The sequence below is a fragment of the Oreochromis aureus genome, linkage group 20, assembly GCF_013358895.1.
Source record: "Oreochromis aureus strain Israel breed Guangdong linkage group 20, ZZ_aureus, whole genome shotgun sequence".
Lineage (NCBI taxonomy): Eukaryota > Metazoa > Chordata > Actinopteri > Cichliformes > Cichlidae > Oreochromis > Oreochromis aureus.
The window spans coordinates 3,755,653-3,766,948 of record NC_052961.1 but is presented as its reverse complement, the minus strand read 5'-3'; the positions used below and the strand labels follow the sequence as shown (position 1 = coordinate 3,766,948).

Sequence of the window (11,296 nt, the reverse complement as noted above, 5' to 3'; positions counted from 1 at the left end):
GCTTCTTTCACTGCTTTTTCAACTCCACCGACTTCACCAACAAGATCCAGAAACTTACCCTGGATCCAGATGAAACCATGGTGTCCTTTGATGTAGTCTCTCTCTTCACTTGCATACCCACCACGGAGGCGGAGACTGTCAGAAAACGACTACAAGAAGACAGCTCCTTGGAAGACAGGACCAACTTCACACCTGATCAGATCTGCACACTGTTAGACCTCTGCCTCACCACAACATACTTCAAATACAACGAAGGCTTCTACAGACAAAAACATGGCTGTGCCATGGGCTCCCCCGTGTCACCTATTGTAGCCAACCTTTACATGGAGGAAGTGGAAAGAAAGGCTCTTGGCTCTTTTAAAGGGAGAGTACCCAGCCACTGGTACAGATATGTAGACGACACCTGGGTCAAAATCAAAAGACAAGAAGTGGAATCCTTCACTGCGCACATTAACGCCGTGGATAAAAACATCGAGTTCACCAGGGAAGACACAAAGGACAACTGTTTGCCTTTCCTGGACTGCGCTGTGCACATTGAAGAGAATGGCAACCTCAACATTGAAGTTTACCGGACGCCCACACACACGGACCAGTACCTCCTCTTTGACTCCCCAACCTCTGGAACACAAACTTGGAGTAATCAGGACCCTACACCACCGGGCAGAACCTCTAAGCCTGAAGGGAAAAAGAAGGAACACACACACTAAAGGAGAAAACATCGGATCCTAACTGGGCGTTCCAGGCACAGAAAAGAAGATCAGACACCAGCGAGGGAGGATAAGAAAGACAGAACATGTCATCCCCTAAGCCTGATCAGAGAAACTCAGGAAGAAGCACGACACAGTGTACTCAGACCCAGCAACACCTCAGACAGAAACTGGTTCATCCGAAAGACAAAACCAAAACACAGAGAACAACGTGGTGTATGCTGTACAGTGCACGAGGAATGCCCAGACCTCTACATCGGAGAGACCAAACAGCCACTTCACAAGCGCATGGCACAACATAGAAGAGCCACCTCCACGGGACAAGACTCAGCAGTTCATCTGCATCTAAAGGATAAAGGTCACTCTTTCGAGGATGCCAATGTTCACATTTTGGACAGAGAGGACAGATGGTTTGAAAGAGGATCATCAGGGGGTCCTTTTGTCCCTCTTTGAGGGGATACTCCCACTGGGTTTAAATCTGGGACTCTCCGCCATTTGACCTTAGAACTGAAGAAGCTTCTCGGATGAGAGGTGAAACATCTTCAAGCAACTTAAAGAAGTCCAGGCACTTTTCTTTCCAAGCTCCTTAGACAGATATGTATCGGATTCAGAACCACATACAAAAGTGACCCAGGTCGGATTTGAAAATCGGATTTATGCTGTTCACACTGTCATACCATGATCGGGTATGGTCAAAAAAGTCAGATTTGATGCGCTTTCGCCTGCAGTGTGAACGCAGCCTATGAGGCAAAAACCTGGAATGGCTACTTTTTATTCTTTGGCAAGTGTTTTTATCATTTCTTGAAGTCGTCTTCAGGAATAATTCTCCAGGCTTCCTGAAGATCATTTCAGCCTTTGGATACTTGCTGATTATTCTGATTTCTGTCCAAATGTTTACTGACTGTTGCAGTAATGTTGAGGTCCAGGCTCTGTGAGGCCAGTTTCCTTACTGATAGTTTTACATTGTCTGCTTTTCGGCATCACTGCACTGTCGATGCTGCTGCTAATCAGATACTCATCAGATGGTGTTGCATGGTAGATTAAACTCTCACTTCCATAACTCCATACTTTTGAACTTTCACCCAAACACCATTTTTTGTTTACAGATGGCTGAAGACACTCACAGTTTAACTCTGTGTCTTCACTTCCTCAGTACATTGTGTCAATTTGAGCCAGAAATTGTAATGTTTTTAATCGCTCTATAAAACCTGTGGACACCGATTTTCAGTCCAGTTCTTGTGTAATCTGGCAAACTCCAAACTGCATGAGTTTGTTGCCTTGATGTTTGAATGGTTGATGAGTTAGTCATGATTAGTCATTTATGATTAATGAGTGGCTTAATAAACCAAGAAATTTTGTCCCAATGGGGACTGAGAATGACAGAAAAAGTAGATAAGTGTACTACTGTAATTGCCTCATATTTGTCACATGTGCAATGACAATAAAGTAGAATTCTCTCTCTCTCTCTCAGTGTGTGTGTGTGTGTGTGTGTGTGTGTGTGTGTGTGTGTGTGTGTGTTTGTGTAAAATATATAACCTAGTTACATTGTTTTGTGTTTTATGTTCTTTTGTTATAGACTGTGTGGCAGTGACTTGAAGAGCCCAGTGTCCACCATCAACAGCAACAAGATGACCATTACATTTAAGTCGGACTCCTCCTACGTTGATCAGGGCTTCACTGCTGAGTACGAGGCCTTCACCCCGAACAATCGTAAGGATACATGCTTAATTTAAGGACTGTAGCGTTATCTGAAGCCGGCAAACAAATGAGGTACTATTATGTTTGTCCTATCAGCTTGTCCAGGAAGGTTCGCGTGCAGCAACAACCTGTGCATCAATAACACTCTGCGGTGTGACGGCTGGGGCGACTGTGGAGATGACAGCGATGAGATCAACTGCAGTGAGTCCGAACCGTCAAACTTCTTTCTGTCTGAAAAGATTGAAATTAAAGGAGCACATTGAAAATGGTCTTTCACCTTTTCTGTCCCTAACAATGTTGGGTTCTCTTTGTGTGCCTCATTAGAGTGCGATGCGTCTCAGATACAGTGTAAAAATGGTCACTGTAAACCAAAATTTTGGCTGTGTGATGGGGTGGACGACTGTGGAGACAACACGGATGAAGAAAACTGTGGTGAGTGCAGCGAAACAATAAACTGGACCATTAGCAGTTGATGTTTATTTTAAACATCGCTTAAAGTTTATTGCACTAAAAACTCAGGCAGTGATGTCAGTGACAGAGGATATCCCAAATATGTTCTTGTTAGACAAGTCTGACTGCATTTACACTAGCCCCACCTGCCTGCCAGTCAAATCTTTTATATTTGGGAGGGGCAGCCAATCAGAAGAAACCTGAGGAGATTAAAAAAGCAGAATAAACTGAGGGTCTGCATTAAAAAAATGTATAAAGCCACTCAAGTTGAGGGAAATAATAAAAGCCAAATAGATTTCCTTTTTTCAATAAGTACTGATACAAAGAATTAGTTGAAACTTCGCCAAAGCAAGAGGCAAATGTTATCGCTCTTTTCTCCGTACATTTTAAAGTAATATGTGCATAAACAGTACTGTAATAAAAACTGGACTATAAATGCAAGGTGGCAGATAATGCAAGAGGTTGTTCTGCCGGTATAGCCAGTTTTGTTGAGGAATGTAGGAAACACTGCAGGCAAATCAGACCAGAGGGTTGTGCAATCACATTTTCATAAGTATCTGTAGAGGTAGTGTATGTGGAACAAAGGTGGAAGACTAGCTTGTGTTTGTTTTTGTTGAAACGGACTACTTTAAAAGAGCTCTGGAATTAAAATAGCAACAGGTCAAATTAAACACTCGAGTAGAGGGCAGTAAATAAGGGATTTTCTCTTGTTTTACAGAAACGTGCAAAGGGCAGTTTTCCTGCAAAAATGGCCGCTGTATTGCAGAGAATTTGAAGTGCAATGGAAAAGATGACTGCGGTGATGCGTCTGATGAGTCCAAATGTGAAAAATGTAAGAAGTAAAGTTCAAATAAGAACTTCTGAAAATGTATGGTTTTCATGAGAATCTTTAATCAAACAGCATTTTGAGGTAAAGGATACCTGTGGGTCAGAGTTGCTTACTGATAGTGCACGTGTCTCTCGTCTATCAGCTCTGGTGCTGCAGACATGCTCAGAGTTCACCTACCAATGCAAAAACAAACTCTGCATCAGTAAAATGAACCCAGAGTGTGATGGGGTGCAGGACTGTACCGACGACTCTGATGAGGATAACTGTGGTAAGTTAACCACACACTTGCCTACAGATGGTTGTGGTATGGAGTTCAGTGGCGGTAACGCCTGCACGTATGTGTGCTTTCAGAGTGCGGGATAAGGCCGTACCGCAGCTCTCGCATTGTGGGAGGACAAGCGTCTCGGGAGGGCGAGTGGCCCTGGCAGGTCAGCCTCCACTTCAAGGGAATGGCACATGTGTGTGGAGCCTCTGTGCTGAGCGACCGCTGGCTGCTGACCGCCGCCCACTGCGTTCAGGACAAGTAGGAGCTCCTCTATCTGAAATGACAGGGCTGAGTGTTTACTGATAGGGTGTGATTAAAAAGTTCCAGAAACAGACCTCAGAAAAATCAAAAACCTTATTTTAATTTTGCCCATCTCTCTCTTTATTCATCCAATTTAACATCATCTTCTCAAACAGAGCCACTGTTGATGTAGGTCCCAGTTCTCACCACTTACACTGAGTGCTCTCTATTTTCAATGTGGACGTCAGACTTATGCAGACATGAGCTTTTGTTTCAGACCAAAATTCTCTGTTAAACATCACCGTTGATGAGGATTCAATCTCCAACTGTAACAGAGAAATTTTCTCCTTAGAGGGTGAATTCAGACTTTCAAAGTATGAATATGTCATTACAAGTGAGCAGCAAGACCAGCCGCCTGTGGAGCACTCATCATTCATGGCACTTTGTACTGTGAATCCCTGTTTAGATTGTGAACACTGTGTGAGATGAACTTTAGGTAGAAATGACTGGGACTGTGGTTGTGCCATCATCTGTCAGAGTGCGCTGAAAACATGAGAGCCTTACTGATACTGAATCAATCAGTACCATCAGTACTCTTCACCACATTTGATTCACTGTGGCTTTTTCACCGCTGTAAAAATAAAGGACACTCCTTCAACTAGATTGCATTCACTTTGTAGAGGCATGAGTATAAGTGGGGGACACGTGTAAAGTGATCTAAAACTATGAGATGCACTCAACAGTTTCTTTGCAGTTCAGAATCCCAATAACTTCTTATATATCACAGAAGCATGATTGCAGGCTGTCTGTTTCAGTATCACTAACTGTAGCGACTTCCACAGTCGCTAGAGGCCGGGAATGGAGCTTGCCTCTTTGCCTGACGCGCTGTCAACTTTACGCAATAATGCGAGAGGTGGAATTGTTTGCTTATTTATTAAAGTGCTTTGAGAGTTTACAGAATAATGTGATCATCTTGCGATTTGGATTCTTACAACGTCACAGGCTCTAATGTAACAAGGCGAAACATGTTGTGCAGCGGTCAACAAAAGCTACGGCTACCCAGCCCTGCTCTCTGTCAAAATCAAAACCCAGTGAATGACAGACTGACAACGCCCTCTTAATGTCACCGCTAGCACCCACGTGACTCCCATTACACATCACCATAACAACCAAACAAATGAAAACCCAGTGATCATCAAAATTCTATATATTTAGTTATGGCTCATACACTAACTACAAAATAATGTATTTTCCTGTATATTATACATCCTGCTGATTTGATCTCTAACTAGTTCTCCCAAAACCAGACACAAGTCACATCCTTTCTAGTGGAGCTCTAGCTTTGAATTCTGTGTACCACAGTTTTTTGTTTTTTTTAATGTACTTGTATATGCTTTTTAATGTAAAATCAGACAAATGATATAAATGAACTGAAAGAATTCCTTGGCTGTTTTATCATGTAGATTCTCTCAGGCTAACCAATGGGAGGCTCTTCTGGGTCTTCACGAGCAGAGTCAGACCAGCAAGTGGACCATGAAGCGGGGCGTGAAGCGGATCATCGTTCACCCGGGCTACGACCGTGACACCTACGATAACGATATCACTCTCATGGAGCTGGACAGCAGCGTCACGCTCAACCAGAACATCTGGCCCATCTGCCTGCCCTCCCCCGCGCACGACTTCCCAGTAGGAGAAGAGGCTTGGATCACTGGCTGGGGAGCTACCAGGGAGGGAGGTGAGATGATGAGAATGACGAGAACACAGCTTGTCTGAAACGTCCTAATATCCCACACTGGAAGTGTTGTGGAAGTTTTTTAATTTGTCTGAAATGGAACGTTCCCACAAACAAACTTAACTGATCCCATAGATGTGTCTGCCCAGCCAGCCAGTGGATTCAACACTAAGCATTGTTCTTAAAGACCTAATAGTAAACATAACAATGTTCCTCAACATAAAACTTACCCTACTACAGCACTTCACTCTCAGACTGCTGGTTCAAATGTCGGATATTTACATGTAAAATGAGATGCACAGCCTTCATTTTTCAGGCCCTCTTCCCTGCACCTTTCAGTTTGCATGTGAGAGACAGACACCCTCTCTGCTTTTAAAATTTGGCTTAAACATTTTCCTTTAGACAAAACTTAAAGTTAGAGAGAGAGCCTAAACTCTCCCTCACTGCAATGGGTCTGGACTGCTGGGAGCTTCTCAAGTTGCACTGTGTTTATACACCACTTTACATTTTACAGGTATAAGAGTACTTTTGTACCCTAAAAACTGTTAGCCGAAAATTTAACTTGGCACGGTGTACAGCGTGTCCGTTAAAATGTTTTTGGGTAACTGGATAAGATGAATAAAAGAGGTGACAGATCTAAAAAAACAAAACAAAAAACGCAACAAGAACAAAAAAATAAACAACAAACTTTCAGCATCTGAAAGTCAGATCATGACAAAGAACCAGAGCGCTATTAGAAGTAATTTTGTTGTCTATCAGGTTTCGGGGCGACCGTACTGCAGAAGGCAGCAGTCCGGATCATCAACAGCACAGTGTGCAAGAGTCTCCTGACAGACCCGGTGACCGACAACATGCTGTGTGCTGGAGTCCTCACAGGAGGCGTGGACGCCTGTCAGGTACAAACTCGAATGCTTGGAATAGACAGATGTATTTTAAGTTTGTTCATTTAAAACAAATAAACTACGTTTCTGTGTTTGTCACACTTTAATGTTTCAGATCAAACAAATTTGAATATTAGACAAGATAACACACTTAAACACAAAATGCAGTTTCTAAATAAAGGAGTAAATTATTAAGGGGGAAAAATCCAAACCTGCATGGCCCTGTGTGAAACAGTGAACCTAGTAACTGGTTGGGCCTCCCATGGCAGCAGCAACTGTAATCAAGTGTTTGCAATTAATGGCAATCAAGTAATTTATAGCGCTGTGGAGGAAACCTGGCTCTCTTATCTTTGCAGAATTGTGGTAATTCAGCTACACTGGAGGGTTTTCAAGTAGGAAATGCCTTTCTACTGACAGCATGTCAGTCAGACTTTGACTACTCCACTCCACAGTCTTCATTTTGTTTGTCTTAACCCTTGTATGGTGTTCGGGTCTGTGAGACCCATGCCATTTAGAGGCCGTTGCCCCTTTAGGCAGTATATACCATCAAAACCTGCAAAATATGGTATAAGGATATGTACACTTGATTAGAACTGATTTTATTTTTTTTATAACATTTTATTGACAAAAAACGAGAAGCACATTAATTCATAAATGTGATCGAACAAAGGTAAAAGGAAAAAATTAACCATGTTTGCTGTTCACATGGCTCATAATTGGGATAAAGTAAACATCTGTTGAGTAATTTAACATAAAATTGTTTGATAGTGTTAATTGGAAAGCCAAAACTCTAGCGGGTCCACCAGACCCATGAACACTGGCTGAGTAACAAAAATACGAACACCATTCAAGGGTTAAGACATTCAGAGGTGGACTTGCTAGTTTATCTTGGATCATTGTCCTGCAAAACCCAAAAGTATTGGTATAATGTTCCTTTTCTGAAATGCTGTTACTTTAACGCCAGTTGTTATGGGACACACACCTCCCAAAAAGTTCAACTTTTGTCTCATCAGTCCACAGAGTGTTTTTCCAAAAGTCCAAAAAAGGGGATCATGAAGAGATTTCCTGGCAAAACTGAGACAAGCTTTTATGTTCCCTGTGATTTTTCCCAGTCTCTTTCTTATGATGGAGTCATGAACTCTGACCTTAACTGAGAGAAGTGAGGCCTGCAGTTCTTTAGATGTTGTCCTGGGGTCCTTTGTGACCTCTTTGATGAGCCGTTGCTCCACTCTTGGGGTAATTTTGGTCAGCCAGTCACTCCTGGGAAGGTTCACCACTGTTCCATGTTTTCACCCTTTGTGTATTAATGCTCTCACTGTGGTTCGCTGGAGTCCCACAGCTTAGAGGTTTGAGGTTGACACTTGATTGCATCCTCTGATCTGTCTTATCTGCAGAGCAAATACTGCCCATTTTTGATTTGGCTCTGTAGAAAAGACTAAACAAAGATAGGAAACTGCAAAACAGCACATGTCTAAACAGTCAAAACATTTTTACATTTTAATTTAACGGTTAATATGTCCTTTTTTAATGCTTATTGGGACACACAGAAAACCTCCAAGCTGAAAATAATCTCTCTCCTCTCTGATTCTCAGGGTGACTCTGGTGGACCCCTGTCTTTCACCAGCACCAAGGGGCGGGTCTTCCTGGCTGGTGTGACGAGCTGGGGTGAAGGCTGCGCTCGCAAGAACAAACCTGGCATTTATACCCGAGTTACCAAATATCGCAACTGGATAAAAGAAAATAGTGGAGTGTAGGAACGTGCACAGGTTCTCTGGATTACGAGTGTTTCTCTTGGATTCACTGTGACATGGGGAGCACCAAAACAGATCTGCATGTATTTTCTCTGCAGCACATGCACAAAACTTTGCAACATCCAACATAAACTGTCTTGTTGAGAATTGCGAGTTCCTATCAGGACTTTACCCTTACATCAGAACATATCCATTCTCGTCCACTGCCTGTTTTTTATATGAACTGCGTTGTTGTTGTTTCCAGAGTGTAAAAGCTGCACTTTCACCATGTTATTTTTGTAAGGATATTAATCACCCATCAGGTCTGCTCGTCTGTGCCCTGCTAATTTGCACTGCTTTTGGTAAATTGTGGTGGAAGTTTGTGACGCATCCTGGTCCCTCATATGTTCTTTGTGAAGGTGAGCTGGCTTGTAAAAAATGGTGCTTGAAATATTCTCGGGGCTTAATAGGATATTAATAATAGAATATTGTGAATATTCATTGCTTACTTACATTCAAATTGCAAATATCTTCAAGGCTCAGGATTTTTATTTTAATTATAACAGAATTACAAATTTAACTGATTTAGTTGAACAGGAGAAAGGCTTGAAGTTAAGGCCAAATCAGAAATATGATCTCATAATAAAAGGTTTACTTTGGGGGCTCAGGGTTTTTTGTCATCAGCTAACCCAGTTCTTCAAATTCAGTTAGAAGTCTAATTTATTTATTAGGGAGAAAAAGTTCTCTGTTAATGTTAATTAACTCTTAAATTAACATTTTAAGTAAATATAATGAGAGGTGGCACTGGAATAGAATAGAATAGAATAGAATAGAATAGCTGTTATTGTACATGTATAACGAAATTATGGGTGCTCAATGCCAACTGTGCAGTGTAGAGCACTGTGCCGCTACATACGTCCGAATGCTTCGACATCTTGAACATAAAGAGGTTCTTCTACAGGTGGCGTTTATATTGCAGCTACACAACATTTAATTGAGGAATAAATTTAAAAATGTTCCAAATAAGCAGTAAAATGCTGTCAATTTAGAATTCAGATGAAAACTTGAAAGATAAAACACAGCAAAAATAAATGCATTTAAAATTTTGAATGAGGGGATAAAAACTTTCATCTAAAAACTTTCATCTAAAGAAAATACAGAATCAGCTTTCTGGGAACTCCGATGTATTTGTGTATCAGAGGTTAGCTTTAACAGAAAAGGAGCTGGCGGAACAAAACCTCCAAAATTCTCATTTTAAATGTTTTTTTCACTAGATTAGAGCAGTTAGTAATGTGAGATTGTAGTAGCAGTTACCTTTAAAAACCTTTGTACTTGTAATTTTTCGGGGGCATTTTATAAGTTTGTGTTGTTTTTTAAGGTTGTTAAAAATTAAAGCCTTTGTTGTCTTTCTTAAAGCAACACTTCCCTAAAGCAGCTGATTTTACCACAGTTTTATCTTTTGTATTTACACTCTTTGCTGTGACGTGTCTTTTGCTGGCTGTATTTATATATGCAGCGTATATATACATCTCAGTATAACGATCATAATAATAACAATAACAATGATGATAGTAAAGAATATCACTTAGCAGCATTACTCCACAATGTAAATGCTCAGATTTTATAAAGGGTGGAGTGCCCACTCCGGGTCGGGGATGAGTTCCTGCCCCAAGTGGAGGAGTTCAAGTATCTCGGGGTCTTGTTCGCGAGTGATGGGAGAAGAGAGCCGGAGATCAACAGACGGATTGGTGCTGCGGCCACAGTGATGTGGATGCTGCACCGGTCCGTCGTTGTGAAAAGAGAGCTGAGCATAAAAGCGAAGCTCTCAATTGACCGGTTGATCTACGCCTCTACCCTCACCTATGGCCACGAGCTGTGGGTAGTGACCGAAAGAACGAGATCGCGGATACAAGCGGCGGAAATGAGCTTCCTCCGAAGGGTGGCTGGCCTCTCCCTTAGAGATAGGGTGAGAAGTTCAGCCATCCGGGAGGGGCTCAGAGTAGAGCCGCTGCTCCTCCACATCGAAAGGAGCCAGTTGAGGTGGTTCGGGCATCTGACAAGGATGGGCACCTCCTGGGCGCCTCCTGGGTGAGGTGTTCCGGGCATGTCCCACTGGGAGGAGGCCCCGGGGCAGACCCAGGACACGCTGGAGAGATTATATTTCTCGGCTGGCCTGGAAACGCCTAGGTATTTCCCTGGATAAGCTAGAGGAAGTGGCTGGGGAGAGGGAGGTCTGGGCTTCTCTGATTGGGCTGCTGCCCCCGCGACCCGGCCCCGGATAATGCAGAAGAAGATGGATGGATGGATGTTTTATAAAGAACAGAGAAAAAATTTATTTTATTTATTTATTTTTTTTATTTAGGAGAGTGCATGTTAATGAACATAAATGTAAAAAAAAATTACATGAATGTAAATATGCCAGATTATAGCCAAGGGCTAATTTCCATCTGTTGTCCTTAAACATAAAAAAATAGACATAATAGTTCATAAAAATTCATCATTCATTCACAATAAAAACTCCATCACCAAACTCACACATACACACCATTCTGTTCCCAAATAAAACATTAAAACTATACAACTCATACATGATCACACACTTGATTTGTCTATAACCAGTTTTTAACCTTTGCCTTAAACAAATTGAATGTAGCGCATTCTCTAATGGGTTGAGAAAGACTGTTCCACAGATGGCCACCCTGGACAGAGAGGACGTTCTGCCCAAATGCTGTCCGTCTGTGAGGTAGAAACAAGTCTCCTCGGG

The 11,296-nt window shown here is 42.1% G+C and overlaps 1 protein-coding gene across 1 annotated transcript in view; it reads left to right on the top strand.

Moving 5' to 3' along the window:
• LOC116335452 (suppressor of tumorigenicity 14 protein homolog) overlaps positions 1-9,963 on the top strand; it is a 21,436-nt gene extending 11,473 nt beyond the window's left edge. The window contains exons 11-19 of the mRNA XM_031759146.2: positions 2,284-2,417; positions 2,502-2,606; positions 2,730-2,837; positions 3,574-3,687; positions 3,827-3,952; positions 4,036-4,207; positions 5,653-5,924; positions 6,681-6,817; positions 8,395-9,963. Coding sequence (XP_031615006.1) covers positions 2,284-2,417; positions 2,502-2,606; positions 2,730-2,837; positions 3,574-3,687; positions 3,827-3,952; positions 4,036-4,207; positions 5,653-5,924; positions 6,681-6,817; positions 8,395-8,556 — 1,330 coding nt within the window. The 3' untranslated portion in view covers positions 8,557-9,963. The remainder of the gene's footprint in view (positions 1-2,283; positions 2,418-2,501; positions 2,607-2,729; positions 2,838-3,573; positions 3,688-3,826; positions 3,953-4,035; positions 4,208-5,652; positions 5,925-6,680; positions 6,818-8,394) is intronic.
• The last annotated feature ends 1,333 nt before the right edge of the window (positions 9,964-11,296 follow it).